Here is a 20,217-nt window from a genome sequence, read left to right as displayed (position 1 = left end):
CACAGGATCTACGACTGTCTATGTGACGGATAAGATGGATAGATATTTAATATATTCATTACGTATATATATTCTTTGTCGGTTGCATGGCAATGACAATGACAGGAAGGCGTAGATATATTTATTACCGAGCCAATTCATCACGATTTGCTGAAGTTTAATACCAAAAAACGAAAGCATATTTTTATTATAAATTTTATAGGTTCCTCTACGTTGACGTGGGCTATGCTTTGCTAAATAGAACAACATTGTTCGAATGACAAGGGAAGAGTAAACACGAATAATTCGCTCTTGGATATATTTAGGAGGATTTCCAGTTAAACGTACGTAATAAGCTTTATTAATTTATTATAATTATAATTAACGGTAACTTTTCTTTACTAACAATTTCAGGTAGTTTGTAATTAACCTAATTATTATTTCCTAAAAATGTAAAGTTTAATATTTTAAATCTTTGAATCGAATTATGATTATTGGTAACGAAATATTATTGAATTAAAATGTAATGTTCGATATTCTAATAAACAAAAAAACCCCAAAAAACAAAACAAAAACAAAAAAATAATAAAAAAGAAAAACCGTTCAAAAACAAAAAATAGCCCAGGGGAAGAATGATCTAAGTCACTTTTTCAATGAACCCCAGTTAATGGCGCCATCTAGTAGCAAATTGTATAAGCTTTCTGTGGAACAATCAATTTCAGGTAAAAACAATCGGAGTCACATCGAACCAAGACCCTTCTGAAATGGCCTCCCGGACAAATACAAGTCCATCGTACCCATTATTTAATCTTAATTTGCCTGAAAAGTTGAAGTCAGTTGTACTAGTAATTATGGTTCGTGTTAAACATCATTTTGAAGTTGTAATTAAACCCACTCGTTGTTCTATTCGCGTCAAGCATTCTCGTCCAAAAATCTGTTTTGCGTTTTATGTGAAAAGACAAAAATGTGACTTAGATCCTTCTTCCCCTGGACTCTTCAAATGTTACCTTAAATACACATGTCTCATTTTATTGCGTATGATCCCAGGTATACACGAGGACAGAAACACTCTTATTGTGTTATTATGTCATTTCTAGCTTTTTTAGCTTTTGTTATTTTTCTTTGTTTTTGGTGCTAAATTAGGTTTGTTAGTAATATATATGATTTAGCACCAAATAGGAAGAAAATAAAAGAATAAATTTTTCTAGAAAAGAGAAAGAACAAAACAGAAATATATTTTAAAAAAAAAAACCCCACACATATTTGGGCACAATAAATATGGCGTTCCTGTCCCCATGTACCCATGTCTATAAGTGCTTGTGATATACAATGTAGTTCATAGTGTTTTGTATTCTCATCATGTTCTGTAGGCTTTCTGAATAAGGATTTTAGACATGGCAAGAATGACATTATGTTCAATATATGTATTTGGCTAACAAGTTATATGTCTATCTATGTTGGTTAAGAATATCTGATTATTGGTTCCTCACCAAAAAACAGTTCTACCAAGTTTGATTACAATCTGGTTAAAATACAGATCCTATTTCGTTTCGTTGTTATAGTTCAAAATTTCGTTTTACTTGTCTTTACTACACTTGGATCTGGAAGACTTGTTATTTAATTCGTGTTCTGCTTGAAATGAGGGGTAAGCCAATCAAATGGTCTGTCGAATTGAGTGTTTGACCTTTTTTGCCCGGAACTGTGGGTAATCCACTAGTAACATCAATGCTGATTGGTTAATCAAATGTCTGACGTCATAGGTCAAAAGTCGGTCTTTTGACCCCTGATGTGACCTTTCGTTATAACTTGTCAGATCTTCATGTAGTGTAGGCCATCGAAAGTATAAAAAAACGAAACGAAATATAGATCTGTATTTTAATCAGATTGGTTTGATTATGGCTAGATGATTACTTGGATAAAAACATGGTGTATCATTCATTGTACGTCTGGACCTTCTTCTAGGTACGCCAGCCAACCTCGTTAACGGTGGCACTTTCGCATTAAGATTGTGGTTCCTTTCCATCTGGATTATATCAGACACCGGAAGTACTCCAAGGGATTTTCACCACGTATCTTGACCCTCTTTCCAAGCGTATATAATAATGAAAAGTGAATAACAACTTGTAGCCCCTCCCTCCCCGGAATCTGCGATTTTCCAGCACCAAAAATAAAATTTCTAGCGTGGTTTTCACCCGACAAATTGAATTCGATTACTGAAATTTTGGTATGTACAACAGTTCGATTCGGCATTATTTTCACGAACTTTACTCTGTAATTAAGCTAGGTTTGTCAGGAAATAAAATAATAAACACTTTAAGGTATTCAAATAACGACAATGCAAGTATTGATAATTAGTTTAGTTACCTATATACAATCTTAGCTCACAAACGGAGAGAAAACAAACATTTGACTTTGTGTTGCTTTTGGCTTAAAGTAGCCAAGTCTTTAACTAAATATCATTCAAAGTCTTCGACATTGAAAACTCAGTTTAAATCAACATTGATGTTGTGATCTTGCCACGAAAAGATGGGCATCTGATATCCAATATTTAAGACAAGGGACTCGAAGAACGAGGCTAGACATATTTCACATATCATGTCAAACGGTGAGAGCATGCGCAATAAATATTACCGGTTTAGACTAGAATAACCTGACGCTAGAGATTGCCATTCGATTGAGACTTCTCGCATATTTCACCGAACATAACTGATTTGAAATTAGAGTAAAAAGAGAAACGATTGAATATAAATCAGTTTATATGCATTCATATTACATTATAACATGTATATGCGTTGCGACACATTTGTATCAATTTCTAGGTCCCAAATGATTTAGCTCCTTTAGTGGTACACTATTTTGCATTTATACCAGTTTTGGGTTCAATGGCCCAATCTGTAATCCATTGTCATATTATTTTGTGTTTAATCTTTAATTAGTTATTCATTTGTGTTGATGCTAATTTTATTTTAAGAATTCTTTAGTGATTTATCTATTGTAATGTTATTTTGTGTTAAACAGTATTCTCTACTTATTTCTCCATTGCAGCTGGAAATTGAGTCCTGATATTGCATTTCGTGTACCAGGAGCTGGCTCCTTGGTTGTAATTTCCCCAAATAAATATCTCGTTTCTCACAGGTAATTTATAAACATTTAAACATCCTAATCTTGCTATAATTGTTCAAAAGTAGATAGATGAATATATTGAAAATTTCATTATTTTTGAAGCCAAGATGAAGGGATGCAACAGGGAGATTTAGCTCTTACATAATGACTCTTTAATAAGTTAAATGTATTTCATTAAGGGGTGATAATCCCGGGTAATGAAATCTGTCTCTAGAGTACGATATTTCAACCCGTAGTGAAAGATGATTTCTTTCCTTGACTTCATTGAGAGTAAAAGGAATAGACAGTCACTTTTATATATTAGAGGTCGATGGCGGTAACGAAAAAACAAGATTTGTAATTTTAAACAGATTTGTGAAATGTACATAACTAATTTAAATTTGAGCAACAGTGCGATTGTCTACGCAATCCATCATCAGACGATACCTTTGAACTTTTCTATTTTAAAATCGTGTGCACGTAATTGGAACTTCTTCTGCAATCCTTTATATTATAATGTATATGCCCCAGGGCTAAAGATAGTTCGACTGGGGTACAGTAATGCAGGTTTAATCAACATGACTACCTGTTCTTTGATTCACACATCAACCAGATTTGTCTTTTAACATTGAAGGAATAATCAAGCAAGATGGCCCATCACAGAATTATAGTAGAATCCTTCCTTCTCCTAACCCTATATCTAACTACTGCTAGGTCGCACATAGTGACTGCCTCATTAGATGGACAGCTCAATGCTCCAACCAATACAGGTACGGTCTACTTTCATTAATTCTTTATTCTTAGAATTTCCTAAAGTTGGATTATTCATGGTGGTCTCGTCACATATAAATCCGCTTTAATTAAAAATATATTCTTATAAAACTTATATATGATTTATATATAAATGGGTAAAATGGAAATATAAATTGTAGTCTGCAAAATTCTCTTCTTTTGAGATCTCAGTATATTGAATATACTTTCTGATTTATGATTATAGACTCTTATAGATATAAAAATAATATTCATCAGAATAGAGATAAAATACAATGGGGTTTAATGTCCTACTTTTCTGTCCCGAATGGACTAATGAAGACGGAGAGGTATGCAGTTAAGATCTGCTGGTCTTCATTAAAATAAGACGTTTGACATTGTCGTTCGGAAAGTGACCATTATAACACAATCATGTTATTCTATGGTTATTAATAGCTACATACTATAAATGTATGTAGCTTGACAAGGACGAACAGATAACTCTGAATGTCAATGATAAAGACATCAACATATCATGAAAATCGGTCTACACCCTTTCTCTAATCTTCTGTATATTTGATCTTAATATAGAGCAAACACTAATGCTTTTATTATAAAGTTTATGGGTGACCTGTTTTGGAGTAATTTCTGTTGTCTGATCAATAATGTTTGCATATCTAAACTTAACGTATGCTGCTTGTTTATGTATTTCTGACAGGTTTTCGATCACTCGATATACCGCTATTTTAAAAAGATTCACAATACACATTTAACTTAACATGATTGGTGTTCTTGATGTGAGTACATCAAACTGTTTTTTTTAATTAATTGCAGGTGGTAGGGAATCTTCGCCTAACCTATTGGTACAGCTACCCACTACGATACAATTGGCCACAAAAGTGGAAAGCGGCAACACTGTTAAAGAACCATGGTCTTCTCCTAATATCGGCAATGCCCTGGACAGTTTGGTTCCAAAAGTCGACTCAAAAAGTGGACAAACATTAGATAGTGTACAGCCACCAATAAGCACATTCGACACTTCATCAAATGTTGTCGAACCACTACCTGAAACCAAAGCCAACAATGGTTACATTATTGGAGGCCCACCGAGTTCCAACTTCAAAACCTACAACCCTCCCGGGACTAATTTTATAATAGCTGTACCTGTTGAACAGGAAACCAGTCCGATTGTTTTGGCTCCTCCCGAAGCTTCTCCAGACTTACCAAATCCCACGATACCAGACAATCAGGTTGTTTCTGATCCTCAAAATCCCACGATACCAAACAATTTGTTGGAGCCAACGGTACCAGTTCAACCAGCGGACGCGACTCAGCCTTCCCCGATTCAAACAGAAACACCTAGCGGTACAGTTAAATCAGAACCAGCTGGATCTGTTGGTTCTGGACTTATCATCACAAAAGACGATCCTTTCCAACAGGTCCCTGGTTCACAGCTGATCGTAATCAAAAAGAAAACACCAGCAACCTTACCCACCATTGTCGTTGATACAGCTCCAGGCGAGAATAACACCGGTGTTGTTGTACCAGGATCAAGTATTATCGTAGCAAAATTACCAGATGCACCTGTGACAACTACGACAACTACGACAACTACGACAGAACGTCCTATTATCACATCAACGCCAAGTGTTCCAGTTCCAAGTAAGTCAACGAATAACTGTTTTGTTATGAAATGGGTAAACAAGGGATTTTAGTAGGTGGGGTGGGGAAGGCCGTTTTATCACAGCCTTACACGTTAGCAACATCACTCGTTGCTGCAGGTAAGTTAATCGTAGAATGACTTACCAAATGCACATTATATTATTTAAGCCCAAGTAAGTTGTAATTTACGTTTTCTACCTATTTGCACACTGGTTTCTGGGTTTTCGTACGGCTCAAACGCGTAGATACGTTTTAATTGGGAGCTACCCCCCCTCACACTAACGCCCCCCCCCCCCGCGAAGTATACCTCTCTCCCCCACGACAAGTGTTATCAGTGACAGGTAAGTTTGAAAGACCTTCAAGGTTCTTCTCGGCTGGATTCCAAAATGGGGGTTGGGGCATGACAGTATCCTAATTGTGCGACAGCACTAGATCCCATTTGTGCAAATGGTGTTTAAATGAGGGGGGTTGGATGGCCGAATGGTTAGCACGTGCGCGCTGTATCATAAGGCCTGTCATTCAGTCAACTGGCGTGGTTTCGAATCCTCGGTTGTACGTGACAAGGAGTAGGGCCGCCTGTCCAGCCTCGTGAGTTTTCTCCAGGTCCTCCGGTTTCCTCTCAGTGCTAAGACCCCTAAGCGCAAACGAATTATTGAAATAAAATTAAACCATATGTTAGTCTCGAAATTACCTAGTTTGTGTCGAGTGCACGTTAAACCCCATTTCTTTCTCTCTGTGTCTAAATGAGGTATCTTTTCATTTCAGGCGTTTGCTTAAATGGTCTTGGGTATGTTTCTCATCCGTCAGAATGTACAAAATTCTACCAATGTGTGGAAACATCCTCTGGCAGTGTTATCGCAACAGAATTTCAATGTCCTCGTGGATTATTTTGGAACAGTTGGGCCCTCTCTTGCGATTATCCAAGAAATGTTCAGTGCAATAACCGTGAGTATAACCCGATTGGTGTAAAATGCCCCCTGCTCTTTGTGCTTGATAATCCTATCCATAGCTCTGGTATGTCGTTGGTTCAGATGCTCGATTCTTGATTAACAGGCTGAAGGGCGCTAGAGGGCAAAGACTTTTAATTTATTCAAATCTTTTAATGGTTTTAGGAAATATATCACAATCCTTATTAAATGCTCGACAAGATATATTGTTTTAGGTTAAAAGATCTATAGCTGGATATCGTTTAAACATGCATTATGCAAGAGCTAAATCTGCCTATTGCAGGCCTTTCTTTAGGCCTGAAATGTTTTCTAAAGTATTAGACATTAATTAACTGATCCAGGCCTTAATCAACTCTCGATGGCATCAGATTTCTCCGATATTAAATAGATTAGAATGGTTCATCGATACTTTGATTTAATCAAACATGGAGGACCGAGACTTAGCTTCGATCAACCAGTACGGTGGTTGAAATTATTGCACACGTCTGTCAAACCTTCAAAGGCTAATATCTTCGCTTGCAATAGAGTAATTTGAATGAAATTTTCAAATTATTCATTTTACACCATCTACTTTCGAACTATTATAGCAAGAATGGCTAGTTCTTTATCTAAATCTTACATAATGTATCTTTAAGGGATCGCGTGTATATGAACCATTTTTATATACCAAACTTTATTTCCAGCACACCGTTTATTAATAGTGTAGATCTTTGATTTGGCGTATTCAAATATTATACTTATTATCCATTAGGTCTATGGAGATACCGTATTGTGTTCCTACTAATTAACATACAAAATATCATGACTAAGGTCGGTGTTTGTAAATTAAAAAAAAGAAGATGATAAAGTACCGAAGCATACCTGGTACAGAGTCATACGGCGACGCCGGTATGGCCCTTCCCCATTTATGTCTGTCTTACTAACTCAAATACATACAATACCCGGTACAGCGTCATACGGCGACACCGGTATGGTCCTTACCCATTAATAGGTCTGTCTTACTAACTCAAAATACATACAATAAATTAAAACAATTTTAATCAGTTTAAAGTTGTTTCTTTGAATGCCCCAAGGCTGGAGTTTAATATGTAAATTTCTAAATTTTATTGCAAAGTATAAAACACGTATTTGGTAATTCTGCACTATTACGTCACATTATGAATTCGTTTATTATCTTATCGTGAAAGCTTGTACATAAATCCTACATTTTTTGTGTTGGCGTTCTGAAGTGCTATTTTTAGAATGTTTTTATAATATAGCTATATAATATGGCGACGAATCAAAACTGCCACCATTGGTGATTTATGTAGGTATTTTGTAAATAAAATTGAGCTCGTGACTTACATTGACATGAGGTAATACACGGTGTCATGCGACATTCAAGACATGTTTTTACTCTTTAAACATTGTGTTATATATGTTAATTTTTGTCTCAAGTTAAAATTATAGATCAACATACTATAAGATAAATAACAATATTTCAACTTTCAGATTTATTAAATACATAAGCTTTTGTATATTATCAACAATTATACATAAATATTTTAGGGAAATTTGATCAGAAAGTCAGTCTTAGTCTTAATAACAACGTCTTATTAAATGAAATGAAATGAGGATGAACGTCTTACTGTTCTGTTCCGACTGGGCTTATGAAGACATCGGGACGTCTTAATAGCAAAGTCTTAATAAATAAGATAGCATAGTAACCTTTAAAGTCCCAATGTGTCAAGAATCACTTGCAAGCTACAATTTTGTGAAAAATGAATCTCCAATAGAAATATCAATTCAAATATTGTTCAAATATTGTTCAATTCCGTTCACTATCCACAAAGCTATACGGAATCGAAATTTCATCGATATGCTTCTCACACTATGCAGTAAGCCCACTGCCATTTTCTTGTCCGCGATTTCTTTTTTAAATTCCAATTGAATCCAAGTCTGGACATTATTTACCATTCGTATTTTGATTTTGTTTTCTTCTATTGAATATTACATAATCAATCTAGGTACACATTAGCGTGGATTAAGCCGTGAGAAATTTGAAATTTTAACAAAAAATTCAAATGGCGCATCGGGACATAAAGCTCACCCCAATACTTCATATCTGACAAGATAAACATTTTTATGTCATAATAGGTGTGTTATGCGGATATGAACTGATTCCTAATTTATTCATTATACGTAATAAGAAATGACCAGAATGTTTTCATTTTAACGTCGCATAATGAAATAAACAAAGTTTACGCCTTGTTGTTATTATCTAAGTGCAATCATATTTTATATAAACGCCCAGTATAATTAGCATTTTTAAATATAGATAGATAGGTGAATACAATTAATTTTGATAGTTTGATGAATACCTTGGTGACAGGTTCACAAAATCGTTTTTTAATTTTGTCTTTCACTAATCACTCTGTCCACAAATTAATTTTACACAGATAACTCCCCCAAGGTCTATTACAAACATATACAATCAATGATTATGCATATAAGCCGTATTATATGTATTCCCGACATGTTTGTAACCAAAACTGTATGCATTTGACAATTGAATTCGATATATATGTCTTTTTTGTATATTTGAATATGGACAACTTTTAAACCCGTTTCACAGAAAATCCCCCACCCTTATATTATTCAGGTATACACTCATTCCTTGGGACAATTTATATGTAATTGTTCAAATGAGGATAAAAATCGAATTTGGTATTCTTATTATTTCAGACCCATGTACGAAAACCAATTCGAGATATGCACCGATGACTAATAAATGTAATGGATATTGGTTGTGTAAAACAGGGCGGGAACCCAGGGCTTACTGTTGTCGGCGTGGTACAAGTTTTGACGATAAAAGGCAAAGATGTGTTCGAGATAAAAAATGTCGAGTTAAATGTAGAAGAGTCAGTAGCGAAGAAGATGATAGCGATGAGGACGACGACGATGATGATGATGATGATGATAATGATGATAATAGCGAATCTAACGAATCTAACGAATCTAACGACTCAGAATCAAATGAGATTGGTAATTGATGATTAGCTTAATTTAGAATAAAATTCAATAAAATTGATCTATAAAAGAGCTAAAAATCTGATATTTTTTGTAATATAAACCTCTTTTAATTTGCATGCATCACCGCGGATGGGCCCTAACGGTTTTAAATCTACAATAAGGAATGATCAAACCATTAATATTATTGACCTGTTTACCTTACATAATGGCATGCCATTACTAACAATTAATATTTACCCTATTGTGAATTAAGTCATTGTAAAGTCAGAATGGACTATTCCAGTATCTACTAATTGAGATGTCAACCCTCACATAATAAAGTTCTTTTCTTTTTGTGTATTAAAAAGCTTTTCACTCCTTGTTTACTGTTGACGTCGCACATATATATATAAATAAAAAAATCCGTCCAGATAAAAAATTCTCCACTTTACTTCATTCTGGCATACATTAAATCATATAAGCTAGCTGTCTGTCTTCTATGGGCGTCTTCAGATATTAGGAGTTTACTTCGGTGCATGGTTGAAAGGACACGCCCCTGTATTTTTCGAGAGGCTTTAACTATTAACCCTCGCTACCCCGACCTAATAACCCCAACCCCAGTGGTTGTGGATACAGTTGCTACCAAATCCCATATTTCATTTTAATCTGTATTTTAATGAAGTAAACTCTGTTTGGTCTAGTGGTTTAACGAGTGGTGGTTGAGTCATAAGGTCCATGGGTGATCAAGTCGCGTGTTTTCGATTCCCCGCTTGTACGTGACAAGGAGTAGAGTACAATCTGGTAGGTTTTTTTCCGGTGTTCCAGTTTCTCCTCATACTGCTAAAGACCCATACACCCATGGAAATATTCAAATGAATTTGAACCTAGTTTGTAGCCTCTCTCTCTCTCCCCCCCCTCTCTCTCTCTCTCTCTCTCTCTCTCTCTCTCAGTGTGAAATATCAGTTTAAATTGGACCTTATTTTTTAAAAAAGTATTCCGGTTTATTGATTGCGACTACAATTTGTTTGAAAGATTTAAAAACAAATTTTGTATTTTTGTCTATTTTTATAAATCTTGTTTTATGATCTGTTATTACACAGACTTGTTGTACGCGAGAATGTAATCAACATTTAGAAATATCACTAATTGGAACATAATTAGTATGCGGGCAAAGCGTAGCGGCACTCACCATAGCCTGAGTGAAAGCAGCGTGATTAGGATCTTCACGAGGTGTGTACATAATTCAGGGAAACACCAGTTGGGCTCTTCAAAAGAAATCAAAAGATAAATATTTATATTTAGTCAATTTAGGCCTGTATTGTAATCAGATTGGCAATTTGGTGACAAATTCGTACAATGCGTTTTAATCTTCGTCTTATGTTTGACGAACGTCGCGAACTCGACAGAAATAATAGACGAAAACGTGGATGCGGGTATCAATTTATATGGCAGTGGTCGTACAACAAGAAGGGTCCGAGTCAAAGAGGCGAAAAACTTATTTTAAAATAGCAGTCTTGTGTGTACCAATCTCACTATCCAATAAAGGACTACTCGGAAATCTTAGTTTTCTCTGTCAACTGCTGTCACTTGTGAAGGACGTATTTGAACCTAGGTCGCATGGAAAAACTTCCGTTTGGAAATGAACAAAGGTAGGACAATCTATTTCCGGAGTAATGTGTCAAATATAATGAAATCAAACGTTTAGTTTGTGGTTTGTGTGTAGATTTTAAAAAGGTTTAACCTCTCTCTCTCTCTGGTGCCTAAACCCTTATTTCTCCAACTTTCTCTCTTTCTATAACAATTTTTGTTTTTGAATTGAAGTGTTTTGCTTGTTATATTTCATACTCATCATATAAATTTTATTTTTAAAGCTGAATGTGACAAGAGAGCAGCATCAGATGATGACAGATTTTATGAACACAAAGTTCCTGGTAATAGATGGATAAGAATGCCGTGCCCTCTTACCACAGCTTTCGATATTAACACCTGTGCTTGCACCAAAATAATCACAACACGTCCATCCGAAAAACGCCCATCATTCCCGTCTCCAGGTATTATTAAACTCAAATTATTTCGCGTTAAACGTGGAAGAGTGTGGTGAGTGATCAGAGAATCCCTGTGGGTATGATAAGTTCCGCTTACGACCCATAGGGTTGTTGCTCTGGAAGAAGGATCATATCTGTATATAAATATATACACGCCATTGTATTTGAAAAGTCTTGTCGGTATGTAATTAAGAGTTTCAAAATAATCTAACTATCCCCTACCATCACGTGCTAAACTGTCATTGTCAAAACTTTATTATATATATATATATGGTTTATCACTTTCAATTAGGTAATAGGTTAAATGTTATTAATTTTACATAGTTTCATATTCTAGTTAAACATACATTATGCAAGAGCTAAAGCTGCCTATTGCAGGTCTTTCTCTGGGCCTGAAATGTTATCTAAATTATTAATTAGACATTAATTAACTTATCCAGACCATAAACAAATCTCGATGCCATCGCTAGCCTGTGATGTTTATTGGATTATGTTCCGATTTCCTGTTCGACTTCCATTCATAATTTAATCATGAAATGAATAATTTTAGACTGTTTTTTTATCGTACCAATTTTAGTAACGATGATCGAGGCTAGGCCGAAAATTCAATCGTTAAAATCTCGGTTCAGAGTGGATCAAGTAAATTCCCTTAACATTATCTAGTTTTTAACTATTATAGTGAGAACTGTCAGCTCCTTATCAAATCTCCCATAATGTATCTTTAACTGCAGATTCACGAACCTCTGCGGAACACCCGGAACCCCACTTTTAAGCTTTGTTAATATATTCTGACTCGCATCTACGAGTAATGTAAAACGCGGTGTGGTTAAACCGTTATAATATACCAACACAAACTGACAAGGTAGTAAATTGATTGAATGGTAACAAGCATTTTATTGTTCAATCATCTATCAACTATGTTGGCCCATAAGCTACATTAAAATAATGACATATACAAATATCGACAACCAAAAGCGCTCCAATAAAATATATATTACAATTACAAAATATATGTTTACTTCCCAATTTTACAACGTATTTTATTCTAACCAACATTATTGCGATATTCTGCCAAGAAGAGTTCTTTCTATATTCGACAATCCTATTTTAAATAAAATGGTTATAAACTCTCATGTAAGTTTTTCACACCGTCATTGAGTTGAGGCAATCCTGCGTTGGCCGAGATAGTTCATCGGGATTGTCTGACGTGGTTCCTCCTTGTCAGTGGTGCAGGACCGAGGACCTGACAAGGGACAGCGTACAGTCGTTCGGATGGGACCAAAACCTGAGGCCCCGTGTACACGTTGGCGTTCACGTCAACGATCCCTGTATGTCGTATGCCCGTCTTTATTAGCCCAATCGGAGCAGAACAGCAGGGCGTTAAACCACATTTCATTTCATTAGTGAAATTTCTATTGTTCCTTTTTCACATAACCTCTTTAGGGCAATAGTGACGCAGTCCTAGGTTGTATCTTGGTTTTATCTATTATTGATTAATCAGTACATTCATTATCATAAATTATATATCCCAGTGTCCATTATAACAAATGGAGATGACCGTTTTAAACTTGGCCTGTGGCAGATCCTGGTTCGTTTCGAATATATGAATTCAACAACAGTGTCCTTAAGATTGTTAGATGATATAAAATAATAGTTTAGAACAGTTCTAATACCGTTGGGTGGGTGCCGAAGAGTCTAACGCGTTCGCTTTATATCATAAGGTCTGTCATTCTGGCTGGTACGTGACAATAAAATATTGAACCATATGTTTGTTTCGAAATGAATAAGTTTGTGTCAAGGGGACGTTATACCACATTCTCTCTCATTATATAATCACAAGCACGTTTTGATTTTTGTTCATTTATGTGAATAATTTCTTTTCCCTTTTACATGATATTTCTAACAAACTGTGAAAAGCAAGATGTGAAGTTTTAAATATGTGTTCACGTCCTAATATCTACATCTTTCTTTCCAGCAAAACGATGTGAACCAGAACTCAATTTGTCTTTCAAAAGAGGCGTCAAGGATAATTCTAAAAATCGTCACTACATTGAAAATAAAGGTGTCTTGGTTAGGAACGGATTGGCAGTTTTCAATGGCGGGAGCAAACTCCAAGTGGACCGTTTTGCTAATTCCCCACTGGGTAGAAATTTGGAGATAGAACTTATGTATACACCATTTAATAGAAATAGGAAACAAGTTTTAATAAGTAATGGTGATCGTGGTGTAACTCCCAGTGTCTATATATCGACGGGATCATCGGCAAAAACACCGTATATTACATTCAAGCTAAGAACCGTCCGACCCCGTAAAACAACGACGATTAAATTGCCTATAGTTTCGGTAAGTATACCAGGAATATCAAAAAGATATTACTTTCGTAAGGAAACCTCTTTCTCAAAGAAATCCCATCTAAAAACGCTATTACATTCTCACTCAAAGAAATCCCATCTAAAAACGCTATTACATTCTCACTCAAAGAAATTCCATCTAAAACGCTATTACTTTCTCAAGAAACCATATCTATAAACAGTATTGTTTTGACACAAAACGCATCTGAAATGTTATTACTTTTCAAAGAAAGCCCAGTTAAAAACACTATTGCTTTCCCAAGAAACCCCATCTAAAAACGTTATTACTTTACCAAAGAAACCCCATTTGAAATGTTATTACTTTACCAAAGAAACCCCATTTGAAATGTTATTACTTTACCAAAGAAACCCCATTTGAAATGTTATTACTTTCTCCAAAAAACTCTATCTACTACTTTCTAAAAAAAACTCCATCTACTACTTTCTCAAAGAAACCCATCTAAAAACATTATTACTTTCCCAAGACACCCCATCTAAAAACGTTATTATTTGACAAAAAAAAAAATCCATCTGAAATGTTATTACTTTGTCAACGAAACCCCATACTAAAAGGTTATTGCTTTTCAAAGAAATAAACATTTTTATTTTCTCAAAGAAATCCCTTTACACGCTGTCTGAGGATCATTTCGTGGTCCTTATTCTTTTACTCTCAACTGTATGGAAGACCAAATGGCACAATATTCATGATTCTTGTTTCTACATTCTAGTTTGAGCATTTTAGACACGAACGCAACATTCTAAACTAATGATTCTTGTTTCTACATTCTTATGTCAACATTTCATGCACAAAATTAACATTTTAAACAAAAAATTGACTTTATGTTTCATTTTCGGCGTTTTATCGGTAACTTTTATATATCCTTAAATATTAAAATTTAAAAATTATTTCTTAATTTTACACGACAAAGAAATCAATTCATTGGTTTCTGAAAGTATCTAAAAAAATGTCCTAATTTTTCTAGCTGTTTAAATTATAGAAGTTATTTGTATTGTTATTATATCTCGGGCTTAATTTCTGTTTCATGCAACTAATTACTGTAAACACAACAGGGGTCCACTTCCACTCGTGGAAAAGTCTATTTTTGATTTCTAATCTATAGTCTGTATCAAATTTGTACACATACGCTAACGCCCTCTGGTGTAATAATGTTGATAATTCATTATATTTTTCTGGACATTTTCATTTCAAGATTTAACTTCAAGACCTTTTGAAACGTAGAAAATATTTTCATAAGAGTTCAAATTCCAGATTTGTTTAGATACTTGTCTAAAATTTCAAACTGGAATGTAGAAACAAGAATCATGAATATTGTCCCATTTGGTCTTCCATACAACTGAACTTGATTGAACTTCTTATTCCTTAAATAACCCACTAAAAACATAACAATATGTCTTCTCAAGATGATGAAAAACGTCACTGAAATTTATACTAGTTTAAATCTTTAAATCTTTGAGAAATACTACAATATTAAAACACTTTATTATTATCAAAATAAAATAATATTAAAATATGAAGTGCACCACTGTGTTCAACACACTTTTAATTAAAATTATTTTTTTTGATTCTCGAATGAAGGCATTAAATACGTCATCTCAAAAATCACACCCAGGTTTAAATCGCAGGCAGATTTAAATCAACTTGAAATATAACAATACTAAGACTATTCAACTTGTCTTTTATTTTTTAATTTTGCAATAAGAAAATAGTACCGCTGCGCCCAACACTATTTTTATTGAAGTATTAACAAAATATGACAAATTAGGTTGTTCATCAAGTATTTGAAATAATTTTCTCCTATGTATTCCCGGGGGCGTCAGTAAAACATTTACTAAATTAGCAGAACTTGGATAATTGAATAAAATGGTAAACAACTTTTACCAGGTAAGCATTGTTAGTTTCTGTAACAAAACGACCAGTCAAGAAAACCCCTGAGTTAGTTAAACTTCCAATTTCTAATATTAAACATTGGATATCATCATTTTGGGAACGGTATCAACTATTACAAAACCTTAGACGATTTGTTCTTGAGGTAGTTGTTTAAACGTGTAAACGACATTATAAAGAGTCAACAGAACTTCTTCTGGAGCTCACATCCGAGAAGGATACCGTATTTCGTCTTGAAGTTCTTCTATGCGATATCCTGGGTTCACCCGCCCCTTCAGTAGACCGAATATTCACACTGACCCGTCTTTTTAATTCCGGCGGGCTTTTGTCTCTTGCTAAAAATGTTTTCGATCGAACTAATTTGAGTTGTCGCTCACACGATTCTTCACTGGGCAGACGGTAACTTTTAATCACACTCTTATGCCTCTTAAGCAATTTCTCTCGTTCGCGATCCTTCCATGCTTGATACTGGGCCTCGTGTTGCTTCAGCCATATCTCTGTTGGTGGGGTGCATTTGTGGATGCTCTGCTGTTCTTGTTTGATTCCTTGCGTCGTATGTCTAGATGACCGCGTTTCTTTGTCAAGGATTTTGTCTAGTCGTAAATTGGACAATTCTAACAGTTTATCCTGTGCTGAATTCATCTGATGACTTTTCATTTCACGATTAATTGAGTCCTTTTGAATTTGTCTTTGCTTATGACTTTCATGACCGTTAGCACTGCTGTTGACGTTCATGTTGATAGGTAAATCGCAAGTCACTACCACTCTGTACTGTAAGAACACAAACTAAATAGTGAAAAGTATGGTTAGGCATTGTATTTATATACTTATATTGACAATGTAGATACAAATATCGGTTAGTTGATCACTAGTATAGATCGTCATATCGAAACATTTGTAAAGACACACTTCTTTATTTATTGATTTATTCGTTGGGGTTGTAGGTGCAAAGATTCATATTGTTCTAAAATAATAGACTCTTTGCATGATATGATTTCCTTTATGCTTGACGAGACCTCAATCTGTGGAAAAAAAGTGTTATTCATAACAAGGGCAAACTGGTTTAATATATGTTTAATATATGTTTAAGTGGCGTGTTGACTGTGTTAGTGAACCGATCTTTGGAATGTATCAGTATTTGAATAACTATATTGTTACTATTCAGTATTGTTGTATAATTGTTGTAATAGTTAGTATTTGTACCACAAACAGTCGTTTCATATCTTTATCTCTTTTTGATATATTTGTTTACAAGGAAAATACAAAATATATTTTCCAGATACGTAATATAATCTTTTATTATCTATTAGTAGGTGCAGGGGAACTACACATCACATCACGCTACACAAACACCAATAAACAATATTTTAACCTTTTATTTCCATATTGACATCAAAAATTTTAATTAGACCACAGTGAGAAAATATAACTGCCATCAGTTATTACATCGACCACGAAGAGTATCATTTTATAAGCACAATATTCCAGACTAAAGGGATGGAAAATATAGACCTTCAGTTGATAAACATTAAAAGCTATTGATTTCATTACGCCAACTCTTACTGTCATAGGCTGCCTGTCCTCTACTGAAGAATAATGTTTTCTATGCATGAGCATCGAGATCAAGATGGCATTTGACCTGGTGGGGAGGGGGTGGGGTGGTCTGGGGGTGTTAAAGTTATCCAGATTACCATCTAAAGTTCAGTTCTTAAATCTTTTGTGCTAAATTGAGATAAAGTAAAAACCTAATATTCGTCTAGCGCACCGGGTCTTTAAGGGTATCCGATCGTGTTATCTCCAATGATCAAGAATAGTTCTTACAGCATTGATATACTAAGAACACAATCCTAAAACTCACTGCTATGCACAATACGTATATACATGTGCAATATCAATTTAAAATAATTCAATATTGGGAAATAACAAATAGTCCAAATGGGCTGAATACAACAAAGGTAATAAAAACCAACGGGTAGAACAAATTGTAGCATCCCTATTCGTTTAAGATGAAGTTTCGCGAGTTTGTCTTGGTGAGATTGGGTTAAAACAATCCGAAATGTTTAGTGATTATGTATATACGTAGTTCATTATTATTTATTAAATTGTCCACTTTTCTTTCTCTAGAAATCTGGTCCTATTAATGTTAAATTAACACTCAAAAATGGTGTTTTTACTGGGACAGTTGATGGTCAAAGTAGATCGAAAGATGGATTTGGTAAGTTGATATTATCAATCTGTATTGTATTAAAACAAAATCGTAATTCAACCAGTTATATTATTCATAAGTTTTGTTAACAATTGTCTAAAATATGTATTATGGAGCACAGAGTTTCAACCTTTATTATAAAGGCCGTTTTAAGAGTGAAATGTTAATGAAAAATCCATAGTCAAATACAAAAATGTTTCTTATTTATTTTTATATTTTCAGGTGAAATTGCTGTCGCGAAAAGTGGTCTTGTTATAGGAAGTGCTACACGCAAGAATAAATTTAAAGGATATTTAGATTATGTAAGTCTTTGGAACTAAATTTGATTAAAACTTCTAATATATAAAAACTCTCAAGAAAACATTTTTGTTATTATCGGTGTGGGGTAATACTAAGTTCTTCTACTTGTCCATTATTTTTTATATTACTTAAAGACAACCTGTAGGATAACTACGAGGGGTCTGCATAATATTGTGAGGATCCCTGGTTATTATCCCACAAATTGTTTTTAAGATATATGAAAAGATAACGGTCAAGTAGAAGAACCTTGTCTTACCCCACACATGACTTTATGGAAACACAACAAAGGAAAAACTTCGAGATCTTTATCTAAACTTTTGTCCAGGTTAATGTGTATAGAATGCATGATATACGAGCGCTTTGTCAACCAGAGAGTAACATGGCTCAGTGATATTAACATTTGATAGATTTGATATTAATACACCATACAGTATACACTGCTATTCTAAAATATGCTTAATGTTAATATAGAACAATGACACTGCGCATCGGAACACATTTTTATAAATGATTTTATAATAATAATAATGTGCTGAACAATGTTCGTACACTAACTATAGTCTATTTCTGTAAATAGTTTACACGGTCAACCAATCAATCATAACATGTGTAACATTCATGTTTATGCATGATCTTAATAATAAATCATCATTGTCAGAAATATAGTCCAGGTTATTGAGACATTTTTTATCTGCCATTTGTTACTTCCAGGTCAAGATGTACTTTTGTGACAGTCAACAGAAATAGAATAACAAGAGGACTAGGCGCCTCTATCACAAAATCCGCCACATCACATCTCATTTCCCAATATGGCTTTCATTATGGCCACCTTAGCCCAAGAGCTCGTGTTAGATGTCTGAATGAGACCAAACATTTATTTCAGAATTATGATAGTCATTTATTTATATTTAAGATTTGAATTAATATAAAAGAGAAAGTATACATATAATTGTCATTGCTTTTCTGTATAATAACATATTTTTGTATATTTTTGTAATTGATTTGATGTACATGTATTTTTTTTAGTTAGTATTAAGACAGTTCGCTAGTGATTAAAACACTTAATAATAATATGTCATAACGCGATGTAAAGGACCATAGTTTGGCATACTTAACTGCTATTATTTAGCGAATCTAACCATGGTATCTCAAAGCTTAAAAATGTATATATATATATATATATATATATATATATATATATATATATCGATCCAATTTAACATGTCTGACACAATCAGTTCGACACGTTGCTTTTTGAATCAAATAATTACTTATGATTCTGAATATATTTGGCAGTAGATTATAGTATCTTATTATTATTTTTTTTAGAAAATTGTGTGCAGATTTACAAAATTTCCTTACTTTCAATAAAAGAGAAAGATAAAAGTGTATTTACGTATTTTATGTAAGGTCATTATAAGAGAGAGAGAGAGAGAGAGAGAGAGAGGTTAACGTCCACTCGACAATAGGCGGAAACCGGAGTACCCGGAGAAAACCCACGGGGCTGTTCAACAACTAAACAGGTATGGGTATATTTACTTGAGGCACGCAAAAAAGTTATTTTCTCCCTGGAAACATTGGCAATTTACAGGCTAAATATGAAGTCAGAATTGAGTTTCGGAACCAAGAAACAGAAATAAAATATTTAATATCAGTGGTTGGGGTCCGATTGTCGTAAACAGTCTTATGAATAATGAGAAAAATGGGCTGTTACTGCCCTGGAGTCAAGTGGCGTGGCTTCGATGACAAGGATTAGGATCGCCTGTCTGACCTCTTAGGTTTTCTCCGGGTACTCCTGTTACTTCTCGCTGGTAAAGACCCCTACGCACAAGCCTAGCCCTCTCTCTAATAAATTAGTCCAGCTTCGTAATAATGACTTCAAATTTTTTCTGAAGCTGTCGATCCCAAATGAAACTGCTTTAATCACGACGTGTTTCTTTTTGAATAATGTCGTGAGTGTTTTCCAGAGGTATTTTTA

At 34.4% G+C, this 20,217-nt stretch overlaps 1 protein-coding gene across 2 annotated transcripts; it reads left to right on the top strand.

Moving 5' to 3' along the window:
• The first annotated feature begins 226 nt into the window (after positions 1 to 226).
• Positions 227 to 19,590, top strand: LOC126830078 (mucin-2). Of its 2 annotated transcripts, XM_050560292.2 has the most exons (11): positions 227 to 323; positions 3,025 to 3,114; positions 3,716 to 3,851; positions 4,666 to 5,493; positions 6,259 to 6,438; positions 9,165 to 9,464; positions 11,303 to 11,482; positions 13,452 to 13,819; positions 17,858 to 17,948; positions 18,162 to 18,241; positions 18,951 to 19,590. In XM_050560292.2, the coding sequence occupies exons 3-11, from the start codon at positions 3,731 to 3,733 to the stop codon at positions 18,984 to 18,986; spliced, it is 2,184 nt and encodes a 727-aa protein (XP_050416249.1). In that variant the 5' UTR covers positions 227 to 323; positions 3,025 to 3,114; positions 3,716 to 3,730; the 3' UTR covers positions 18,987 to 19,590. The 2 variants fall into 2 exon arrangements, with proteins under 2 accessions (XP_050416249.1, XP_050416250.1); XM_050560293.1 differs by lacking the exons at positions 11,303 to 11,482; positions 13,452 to 13,819; positions 17,858 to 17,948; positions 18,162 to 18,241; positions 18,951 to 19,590 and having other exon boundaries at positions 9,165 to 9,521.
• Positions 19,591 to 20,217: the final 627 nt, after the last annotated feature.

The sequence above is a fragment of the Patella vulgata genome, chromosome 8 (genome assembly GCF_932274485.2).
Source record: "Patella vulgata chromosome 8, xgPatVulg1.2, whole genome shotgun sequence".
Classification (NCBI taxonomy): Eukaryota; Metazoa; Mollusca; class Gastropoda; family Patellidae; genus Patella; species Patella vulgata.
The sequence above is the reverse complement of the archived record's forward strand: the minus strand, read 5'-3'. Positions and strand labels throughout refer to the sequence as shown.

Coding starts and splice junctions, on each gene's coding strand:
- LOC126830078 (XM_050560292.2), top strand. CDS start 3,731: ATGGCCCATCACAGAATTATAGTAGAATCCTTCCTTCTCCTAACCCTA. Junction 6,439..9,164: donor AAATGTTCAGTGCAATAACC/GTGAGTATAACC, acceptor TTATTATTTCAG/ACCCATGTACGAAAACCAAT. Junction 11,483..13,451: donor CCCATCATTCCCGTCTCCAG/GTATTATTAAAC, acceptor CTTTCTTTCCAG/CAAAACGATGTGAACCAGAA.